The 11576-nt window shown below is 44.3% G+C and overlaps 1 protein-coding gene across 1 annotated transcript in view; it reads left to right on the forward strand.

Moving 5' to 3' along the window:
- The window catches only part of GALNS (galactosamine (N-acetyl)-6-sulfatase), a 70673-nt gene extending 59547 nt beyond the window's left edge, over positions 1-11126 (forward strand). Inside the window, exons 13-14 of the mRNA XM_054048646.1 lie at positions 4355-4472; positions 7500-11126. Coding sequence (XP_053904621.1) covers positions 4355-4472; positions 7500-7586 — 205 coding nt within the window. The 3' untranslated portion in view covers positions 7587-11126. The remainder of the gene's footprint in view (positions 1-4354; positions 4473-7499) is intronic.
- Positions 11127-11576: the final 450 nt, after the last annotated feature.

Below are 11576 nucleotides of genomic sequence, written 5' to 3' on the forward strand. Positions count from 1 at the left end.
GGTATTGGAGTCTGCTTGTATATAAATCACCTGGAAAAGGTACAATTTAAAAACCAAGATCTAGCTCAAAAACTAAGCTAGCTAGAAATGTTCTGCCTGTTTGGGTATACTGTTTATTACGGGTTTATGTGTGATGAGAAAGATAAAGAAATTGTCTCATAACTTCTCGTATAATTCAAAATTAGTAGCAAACCTGAAGGTGAAGGACTGTGAGGATTCTAAGATTAAAATGATCCTCTGTTAATCAAAGTAGTACATTAAAGACCTGTCCATCCCCTCCCCCAAATGTTAATTTCATTGTAGGGCATGGGGGAGAGGGGTTAACAGCAGAGCAGTTTACATGTGGATTTGTTTGGAGAGGGAGGAGATGAGAACAGATTGCCAAAGCACAATTACTCTAAATGAACTAAGCACAGGCCACACCTGTGTCTGGGACCTAGTGCTTGCAATCCAGCCCTGATTGGCTCTCCAGAGACTTCCTGGAGGTAAAGTGTCAATTAGTGTAATGACCCTGGACTTTGTCCACTCTGTTTTTTCATTCTGAGCATGGAATAACTTCATGTACACAGGGGGCTCTCTTTTAGCAAACTCCTCTCAACAACACCTGCTCAACCCTTGCTCACGTTCTCTCTTCTTTCACTGCTATTCCCAGCTCTTCCCTTCAGCAGGATTGTTGAGCTAGAATACAAATGCAGTGTGCCCTGGAGGCAGAGTGGTCTGAACCTTCACTCAGATAGTAACATTCAAACACCTGGATAGATAATATCATTTTTATAGAAAATGCTGAAGGCTCTGCACTTGGGGCCTGATCCTGCGTTTCCACTGAAGACAATGGGGCGACTCGTAGGCGTAAGAGAGGTTCCTAGCTATATTAACAGTTCACAGGTAGATTTCAGATTGGTTACCAGGAAGTATTTACCCCCTAAACCTTGGGCACTAATCAAACTCGCACTCCTATTACAAACTCCTTCTCCAAACATGCTTCTGCCATGAGGCGGTGGGCAGTGGCAACCCACTACATACAGTCCCTAAATACTGCTCTGTAAAAGCACGGCACATGAGTGTGGGATCATCAGCAGGCATATTGTAGATATGAGCAGGTCAGCCTGTGGGTCTGAATAAGTTGTGAACTCCATGGGGCAGAGGCTCTGTCTTCCTCCGTTTTTGACAGGGCCAGCCACACTGGCACTCAAATAACAACCACAAAGGAGTGAATGATGATTTCACAGCATGACTCCAATTTAAAGTGAACAGTAGTCACGTGGCCAGTGCATTCCCCCAGTACCACCCCCACACACTTGGGACAGGACTAGATGAGAAACATGGGTTGTGTTTTAAAAACATGCTCTAGCTAACACATTTTAGGGCCAGACTGAGAGAACCTTACATCGACTAGTACTCTGGCCTACACCAGGAGGAGTCCCATTGAAGTCAGACTTGTGGAGTAGAGTACTTCAGGTGAGTAAGGCTGTCACAATTCAGCATGTTTTAAAACACTTGCAGAGGCTCAGTGTAACTTTTAAGAACATGTCTATACAGTACTTAACTTGTTTTCACCAACACCTTTTAGGGCCTATGTTTTCAAACACAGCCTAGACATGGCCTTACGTTTTAGACTGTACTCACTTTAGAGGTGTGAAACTATTGTCTGAGCCAGGCTGCTTCAAACAGACCATGCTTCTGGAAATTGTCCAGTCTGTGCCAAAGACTGAAAGGATCTAACTGTTGAGGTACCACAGTGATGGATGGTTCGGATACCCCAAGATAGATAGATAAAGGGATAGGGGGGTTCCCATTCCACTTTCCTTGGCTGACCTGAACAGGTTCATAGGAACTGATGTTGGGCCAAGGTTTCCTCTGGTGACTGAACTAGTGAGGGACACACAAACAATGGCCTGCATGTGCAGATCCGAGCAAGGAGATGCTGTGAATGACACTAGCCTTCTCCGTTCTATTCAGCCCCATGCAGACGTGTAACAGCTGGCTGGTGAGAAGTAGAGCTGTGGGCAAACCCAGTGGCTGTAATTATGACAAAAAGGAGGGTTTCACCATCGACAGCCTTGCCGTGTATGGAGCAAAAAGCAGCAAAATCACAGCAACACCTTCGTACCTATCAGCCAGGCCACAGCTCGGTTTTCCAGCTAATTTTGAACCCTGTGCCCCAAAAGCACTTTTGGTGGGTGAAGCATTTAACCCTTAGGTGTTTTACAAAGAAGATGTGAAGCTTCAGGTTCCACTTATAAATTGTTCAGAAAATGCTGAATAGGGGTTAAATGTGTTACCGACATAAGTAGTATGTGTGTGTAGATCATTATAACCACATCAGTAAAAAGTGTGGTGGTTTTGAGCAACCTATTGATCTGTTGGACTAACAATTCATTAACCGTTTATTAAAACATCTTTAATCATTTATTAACCCTTTTATAAATGGCACCTTAATACAAAGTGTGATTAAATAAGGTTTTCAAAGCGCTTTGAGGTCGATAGATGAAAGGTGCAATAGAAGGACAAAGCACTATTGCTATTAAATTGTATTTTCATGTGAAGTACACAAGCTATCTTGGTTTCTGATCCGCCAGTCACGGTCGCATTTAGGCTTGAGAAGCGTTCTCTCTTTTCAACTTTGCAGCATAGTGACATTCCCCCTTTAAAGAACTTTCCAATTTTAATGGGCTCCGGTGCCCAATTTATTGTGTAAGTCATTGTACATCTCTCTTACTACATCCACAGCCTTTGTGAGCTTCCCTTTGTGATGTCTCCTGACAGCGTGCGGGCGTTTCTTTGTGATCTCTTCCCTGTATGTCAACATAGATTAGCTTTTAAGGCCTAACGGCCTCAGCTGAATAACTTTTTTTAACAAACGGTCATCCGGGGAGTCCCGTGTGTTCAGTGTGACCAGAGAACCTCCAGATACAATGTGGCCATTCGGGGGCAACGCTGTCTCCACTCACTGGCCACGTGGCTGCTGCTTTGAATGCTCCTATCAAGAGTGGTAGCCAGAGATGGTCTTTGGGACCTGCAAAACGTTTGGTCGAGCCCCAGTTTTCAGAATAGCCTCAGGTGTAAGAGAGAACTGTAGAACCTGCTGCAATTGGAGAAAAAAGGAGATAGAGTGTGATGGAATGGGAACGTCACAAGAATAATCTCTCCTGGTGGTCCAACCAAATCATACCGCTGGACCTGCTGATAGTCTCTGCATTTGTTCTCTAATCCAGGATACAGCTAGGTAGGTGTGAGAGAGACAGATTAGCTTGCTTGAGCTTGTCATTCCCAATTCCCTTTTGTTCGCTATCAGCATCGCTCAGACCCATCCCCACAATCAGCTTCTCTCTGGAAGGCTGCCGAGGAGATGTGATATTTATAGGGTTTACTGGAAACAGTTGGCACATTGCTGGGCTTCAAGAGATGATTGTTTTTCAGAGAAGGAAATTAGCTGGAGTGTGGGGCTGGTGGCCAGCTTGGGCTGTTAGCAAAGAGAGCCTGGGGTCAGGACCACGTTGCATTGTTTCCCTTTTATCTCCAGAAGCAATTTGCCGTTCTCTGTTTCTTAAGTGACTCTTAATATGGGCAAAATGAGATCACTGGGTATTAATCCTCCATTTTAGAAGTACTTGAAGTATTACCACAGTGAAATAGAGTGTAAGCCACTTAAACAATACCGACTGAAGTAATAATGCTGATAAAAGGGAGATAGGTTCACCGTTCTTTCCATGGGGGCTTTAGGCTGCCAACTCCCCATTAAGGTCAATGGGAGAAGCTTGGCTAGTGTCCTGTGTATGAATGGGACCGGTTGGTGCCAGCCAGCAACAAGAATGTTGCTGAAGAAAAACATTCTTGTGGTTTAAACATGGGGTGGGGGTGTTGGGAACTCCGGGTTCTGTCCCTGGCTCTGTCCTGTGAGTTCTCTCTTTCTCGGGTTCCCCATTTGCGGAGTGGGGTTCGTGATATTTGCCCACCTTGCTGGGGGATTGAGAGGCTGAATTAGTCAATCTTGGGGGTGTAACAAAGATGCAAAGTACTGTTTTTTCCCTTGTTATAGGGAAAATGGGTGGGGTGTTCCAAGCACTGAGGCCCCCAATTCCGATTGAAAGGCAATGGAAGTTCGACACCCAGCACCCGCTAGTGTTTCTGGAAATCCTATCCAACTTCCTCATTTACTTATTTAGATGTATTACCAGGTGCCTGTATCGTGCTCTAGGCACTGTCCCGGAGCAGCCGTACCGGGCATCAGTTTCCCAATGGCCCTAAGTGCCATGCACCGTACAAACTCCTGTCCCCTAAACACACCGTACATCGAACCAGACACCAGGGTAGTGTCTAACTAATAACTCCTGTGGCTTTCATATTGTTCTAGGTTTTCCAGCCATGAGTACCAGGAAGTTATGGAACAAATATCCCCCAAAGTCCAGCTGCACAAGGAGACCATGGTGCCAGGGGAGCCACAGCTAAACGTCTGTGACAAGGCCGTCATGGTAAGGGATTAAAACATAAATCAATTTGAGCATCCTTGGCTTATAATGTATTTCGTAAAGCTTAAAAGCCTCACCCAGCACTGAGGAGGGCCAGAGAAGAAACGTCATTCCGTCCTTTCGAAGTGCTGTCTGGCTACTGCATTGAAGACACAGCCATTGGTTATCTGCGGAATGCCGTAGTACAAAGTGTGTGGTCTTAGGCCTGGAAAGTCTACCAGCACACTGTGATAAACTCTGTGACTTCCTTCCTTATAGATAGTACAGTATCCACGGCTCTAGTGCCTTCTCCTCCTTCCTAATCCCCTCTACAAATCTCACTTCTTCAGATGCAAGTAATGAAAATCCATTACTTGCATCTGAAGAAGTGAGGTTCTTACCCATGAAAGCTTATGCTCCCAATACTTCTGTTAGTCTTAAAGGTGCCACAGGACCCTCTGTTACTTTTTACAGATTCAGACTGACACGGCTACCCCTCTGATACTCTACAAATCTCAGCAGTCCAGCTGCATTGTGAGCAATGGGATTGGCACCTGGGCTCTTGTCATTCTCAATGGGTTTGGGTAGCTTTGGTCTTGGTCCACCTCCCCAACCTCAGCCCACAACTGTTTTTCCAAAGTCTTCATGGTCTTAAACCCAGCAAGTGGAGAGTAGTGCTGCTTTTCTGTTCAGATTGTATTTGAAACTGCGTGTTTGATAGTTGTGCTTTGGCATTTCAGTCGAAAAGTCCCTGATTTCTACTGAGCTCCTTCTGAACGTGATGGTTTGGGACATTGAGAAGGGCCTGGAGCAGTGTGCAAGATTTGAAGCATGTAAACCCCAAAGACGGAGAATTATTTAGTCTAGTCCAAGATGTGTGTCTAGGATACTGGGATGAAACTGAAATAAAGGAAAATGTTGTAGATGGAATAGCAGGAAAAATCTTCCCGACAGTGAAATAATCTTCCAGGGCAAATTCCAATGGCTACAGAATATAACATAGGGAACAATCTTGCATTAGTAGGGAGATGGATAGAGTCACCTAGTAAGTTTTTACCATCTCTAATTTCTAGGATTTTCATTTCTTGGATACTGTGCAGGGGAAGCAGTTGAATCAGTTCTTCTGTGCTGCATTTGTTTCACGTTTGCTTTAATAACTGTCATCACTCAGCAATGGTATTGTATTGCCTGCTTTGATAAATGTATTGAAAGGTTCTCCAATTTCTGCACATACCTAGTAGTGGGTCCCCATATCTGTTCTTAGTGCCAAACCCATTTACTTGGCTTGTGTCCTGAAGATCCCTTGGGGGGCTGGGAAGAGGAATCTTTCCTATTTAGCCATGGAATAAAGCAGATCAACCACTTTGTAGCTGTTACTCCGGTCTCAGGACAGGAATAGGCGCTGCAACTTTAGCACCTCTGCACCACCGATGTGGCAAATCCTCCACTCTCTTGTGCCCCAGTGCTCCCTGTCATTAATGTGCAGGGAACCCCTGTTGAGCTGATCTCTCAATGTGCTGGTTTGAAGAAACTGCCCCTCTGCCTGGACCCACACCAGTTTTGCTGGATGTGGGACTTGGCACATGAAGGGGTCTCAGGACGTGGTGTTTCAAGAATGGATCTATGAAAGCTGAATGGACTTAAATCTTGAGTCTCAAGCAGATGTAATCCAGTTTTTCAAAAGGATGAAAATTCCCTTTGTTTGTTTGGATCTATATTGCTTCAGCAGAATGTTTAGCCTGTGAAATTTCCAGTGGGTTTTTCTTGTTCGTATGTATTTTGAAAGTGAGAAACATATTTAGAAAGCAGAATTAATTGTTCTTAAATTGTCTGGAGCCCTTCATTTCAGGAGACACGCTCCTATGAAATCCCTCTGCCTTCCCCTTCGCCGCCTGCAGAGATTGCTGGTGCGTCACTGCCATCTGTTGTTAGTTATGTGGAATGTAAACCGGCTCCAGCATTTTTTATAGCATTAATCTTTTCCCTGAAGGAATCTGATACTAAACAAATGCAAATGACTAGATTTTATATATATAAAAATAAAGACAGTAGGTCAGAGCAGACTTGAGCCTTAATAACTGACCAGAAGAATTTCCCGTGGATGTATGGGCACTGAGAGAGAGGAAAGAAAGATCATCATTTACCAGGCTTCTGTTTCATAGGAGGGAGACTGAGAGAGCAGAGGATTTCTGGAGACAGAACAGGAATTGTGACTTTTCATTCATTTTACTGCAATCCCACATTTAATTTTGGGTTTTTTTTTTCATCATTTAAATAACTCACCCCCACCCACCCATTTCCTACTAGCCTTTTGGAAGCTGGGTTTCCTCACTGATCACATTTATCCTCTGCCGCCTGCACACTGGGACAAGATCATTCAAGAAGCAAGAAAAGAAGGGAGGCAAATAGCCTTGGTTCACATGCTTTGGCGTGGTCGTTATCTAAGCGCCTCCTAATCCATCAATTCATAGGCTAATCCCCCCAAACGCTCATTAAAACGCAAATATTCTTCTCTCTCTCACCCTCAGTCTTCAGAGGCTGCTGCCTTGTACTTGGTTCCTTAAGAAATTTTACAAAATACCTTACTGCTAATAATTACAGCCTCTTTCTGGATCAGGGGGAATTTGAGGGGTTTCACTAAACATGTAGATTTGCTCCCTCATCACGTTATTGGAGAGAGGGGTCACCACAACTCCCTGCACACTGCAGATCTCAGACAGGAGGCTAATGCAGGTGTCTGTTATTGAAGGAATGTGGAAGGCAGTTTCATAACCATCTGCGGGAAAAGGATTTGTGGGCTTTCCTGAGGACTGTAGGGATGAAGTTTCAAGGGTGTAGCTAGATGGACCCTGCTAGCTTCAGCCACAAGTGAAGGTTCCTTTTTCAATGAGAATATAAAAGTGGTCTCGTGTACTAAAAATGTAAATGGGTCTGTTGTGGCTCAGGGCTCATTGTCTAGCTCTTCTTCCAGACCTTGACAGTTTAATTCCACAAGGCTGATTTTATATGTTTCTCTCTCTCTCTCTCTCTCTTTCTTTCTTTTTTTAACAGAATTGGGCTCCTCCAGGCTGTGAGAAGCTAGGAAAGTGTTTGGAACCTCCCAAGTCCAATCCAAAGAAATGCTTTTGGCCGCACTAATATTCCAGCATGCAGGGTCTGCTTGAAAGCCGTAAGCAGCTGAGATCATGGTTCACAATGCACATGGACACTTGTGTTTACGTCATGGAAGGGAGTGATGTAAGATATCATCACCGACTCTTCAGAAGGGACCAATGGTTACAGCATTACTTCTCAGGGATTTAGCAATTAGTTTTCGTTTAATTCAGTGTCTCTCTTAATGGGTCAAATGAGATGTTGCTGCAATGCATGGTAAATTTTCAGTAATGAATATAATTTTTAAATGATATGACTAGAGAAGATTTTCAGCCAATCGCAACTCTCACATTTCCTCAGAAATGACATGGCTGTCCAGTCAACTTGCTCCTTTCCCACTCAGGCTGTTCTCTTGGATAACTCTTCATTAAAGTGGCCTCAAGGGAAGGTCCAAGAAGAAGGTTGCCCAGAACTTTCATATCCTCCAGATAGAATATGCCAGTTTTGCTTTGTTTTACTTTCTAGTCACGTAGGAATAAAGTTTGTAGCTAGCTGCAGTCATTTTCAGTAACTGTTTTAAAATTGTACTTCTCGTGTAAGCTCTTTGAGGCATGGCCTTTTTTTCCCTTTTATCTTTTTTAGTGTGTGTACACAGCACAGGTCCTAGCACAATGGTCTGTGATCCTTGGTTGGGCTACTTAGCTGCTATCGCACGACAAACACCACCCACGGGCTCTGTGTCTCCCTGATGCAAACATTCCCTTCAATAGCCTAATATTACCCAGCAGGTTCCAAGCGGGAGAATGCCTTGTATTTCTCAAGCATGAATCTGCCAACCGAGCTGTTGTGAGCATGAGCTAGGTAATGTTTGTAATGCACTTTGAAGATGAAAAGTGGGATGTAAGTGCTACGTTTCCCTACAGTATTACAGGGAGTTTCTTTGGGACCCAGGGATGGCCCTCAGTGGCTTAGTCCAGGATCCACTCACTTCAGATCTGGATTTGGTCACACTTCCAGCTTGCCAAAGGAAGTCACTTTTCAGTCCTATGGGCACAGCCAGCTGCAGGCTCAGAAAGGCCCATTTGCATCAGGATCTTTAGTCTTGGCACTGTTCCCAGTTTATGCTCTATGGGGAATTCTCCCGGTGCAGACTGTCCAAGTGCTGCACTCAGCATCCTGGGGCCAGCATTCCTGTAAGTGTAGTTCTCAGGAAATGTGGAGCCCCAGCAGAATTGCACATGGAAGGCTCTTCCCCTGGCTCTGTATCTGGTACTCATGCACCTCGCTAGTGCTAGTGGCTTTCTGGTGCACAAAGAGAAGCTAACACGCCATTTGGGGATTGCTGGGGACACGCTAGCAGTAGTCCTGTACAGCCTGTCTGGGCCACTTCTGTCTCTCCAGAGCACTTGATGCTATTCCCATTTGTCTTGATGCAGAGGTGAGTTGCTTCAGGAAGGCAACAACTCTTCCACTCCTCCCCCCACCAAAGCCCACAACTCCAGATAAATGGAGACCACCAGCCTCGGTGCTAACCATTATACCACCCTTTGCGACCCTGGCTCTACACCTTTTGTCCACACAAGCTCTTCTCCTGCTTCCAAGCCTAAATAATCCAATCCTTCTGTTCCCCAAAGTACTTGCCTCCTCTAAACCCCTTCACAGAGGCTGGACAGGCCCACAAATATAGGATTGTCAAGATTGACACTGGAGTTGGCCTTAGCGCCCTTTGTGTCAGGAATTATAACAAGTACCAGAGCCTCACCCTCCAGCAGAGCCCTCTTAGTATCTCACAGATCTGCTCATCTGTCGGGGTGATTTTTCTGCTGTTCTTCATCTTATTTACCTTGTGGGTTAGAGTGTTCCTTGTTATCCATCAAAGATCTCAAGGCCTCTCTGATTGAGTCCTAACATATTTTATGTATGTCATCAGAGTATGGCTGGTGCAGACAGCCCATTTTGAGTGATACGCTGGATGACAGGAGATGATGGATTGAATCCTGACTGTAGCCATAGGAATCATTACACAGCCGGCACCCCCATTTCAGATCTCTCTCCTCTCTAAGCTTGACTGCCACTGGGATCTGTCACCCAGAAATGCCCAGAGCTCTACTATCCATATTCGTTTAATACTCTGCACTGTCAACAGGCATGGAGATCAGCAGATGTTGGATTCCTTCATTATGACGCTCTGAAAATCACTGTCAACCTAAAATGTAATTGTTATGAATGTAACGCTATGAGATCCATGGACGAAAGGAACCATGTAAACAGGGGTCGATGCTTGTTCTTTGAGGTCCAGCCCAAACACACTAAGTTATCGCTTATTCTAAGCATTTATACCATGCTCGTCACAGTAGGATCTGGGTGCCTCTTATCCCATGTATTCCTTACCTTCCTCCCCCTTTTTCTTTCTTTCCCAGCTTATAGTGTCAAAGATCCTGCTTTTCCCCTCTCTATATATCTTGCTGATACAGGCCCATCAACTTCGTAATGCCCTCAGTATTTGATCAGTTACATGGAGCCCTGATTCTCATCACTCTGACAACTCAGTTGCTTGAGATAACACTCCCATGCTCCTGATTTCTGTGATCAAAAACAAAGGAACAGTCAGACACCGCAAGCCAACATCCTTAGTATATCTGACTGTTCCTTTACTAACTTTAGACTTTGCCAACTCCAGGTGGGTTGCATCAACTGAAACATTGCAGAGGAGCACATCATATTGACATTTTCCCTCCTTTCTTTCTGGTTCTCTGAGCATCATAGTGTTGTATTATTGTCTAGAAAAAAAGAGGGATGGGGAGAGAAACCAAGTTAGAGAATGTGCAAAAATAAATGAAACTGATGCACAAGCTTGTAAAGCAAAATGGCCGTGCACCCAGCCAGGGCCCCTTAATGGGGGCACAGTAAGAGATATGTAGCAGCCTTGAGATACCAGGATGACTTGTTCTGATTTAAACAGATATCAAGAGTATTGAATTGATTAGGATTTTACAAACAGCCGTAAGTGTTCATTATCATATTTCTAAGACATTGAATTTATAACATGTCTATGATGTGATTTGGAAACAATCATGCTGAAGTGATAAATGCTGAGAAGTGCAACATTTAGAGCCAGTTTTTTCAAAAGTGTGTGTGCAAGATGTCTGTATGTGCATATTTATTTGCAGTAGTTCTGCATAAAAATAGCCGTTTAGATGTCTAATTGATCTAATTAATCACTTGCATGTGCAGTTATGACGAGTGAATATACATAGCACTCTTATTTTAAATCAATCCCTTTTCCAAAGATCTACAGGTTCTGCGCACATCTGCATGCAGAATTCTGGATGCTGTAAGTGAATTGACAGTGAGATTTGTTTAATTCTCTGCTCTGCACTTGTTTCTTTATAAGAGACAGAAATTTGATATGAAGGAGCTACTGCTTTAAATTAAAATAAGAATAATTGTAGCAAATGGAAATTAACTTCATAGGTGTATTGTTAAGTATTTTTAATCAATGCCTCTTCCAAAGGTGGACAGTTTTTAATGTTGTTGTGAGCCCAGGGGAATTGAAGAACAAAATAAAAAGGTATTTGATCAGCCCGTGCAGCGTGTATTTTCCGAGGCTGACAAAACTAAGAGATGCAACCCCGATGCCAGCACTAGCATTAGAAACCTGCCTCTCTTCTCCTGAGCAGGGTGAGAGCCAGTTGGGGTGAATGGCAGGATTCTAGCCAGGTGCTGATACAGCTCGGAGAGATGCAGCACAGTCTAGGATGGGACTGGGAATCAGGAGAGTTCTAATCCCAGCTCAGCCAGTGACCTGCTGCATGACCCCGGGCAAGTCACCTCCCCGTTCTGTGCCTTTGTCCTCCTCCCACCCTTTATCTTGCCTATTTCGATCGCAAGCTCTTTGGGGCAGTGTTTGTCTCTTACTGTGTTTGGGGGGGGGTTCCAGTATAATGGGGCCCTTTACACACTACTGTCATACAAATAAATACCTCACATTGGGACAAATTCACTGATGAGCTCCAACTTTTGCACCACTCTGTC

This window comes from Malaclemys terrapin, chromosome 14 (assembly GCF_027887155.1).
Source record: "Malaclemys terrapin pileata isolate rMalTer1 chromosome 14, rMalTer1.hap1, whole genome shotgun sequence".
NCBI classification, from domain to species: domain Eukaryota; kingdom Metazoa; phylum Chordata; order Testudines; family Emydidae; genus Malaclemys; species Malaclemys terrapin.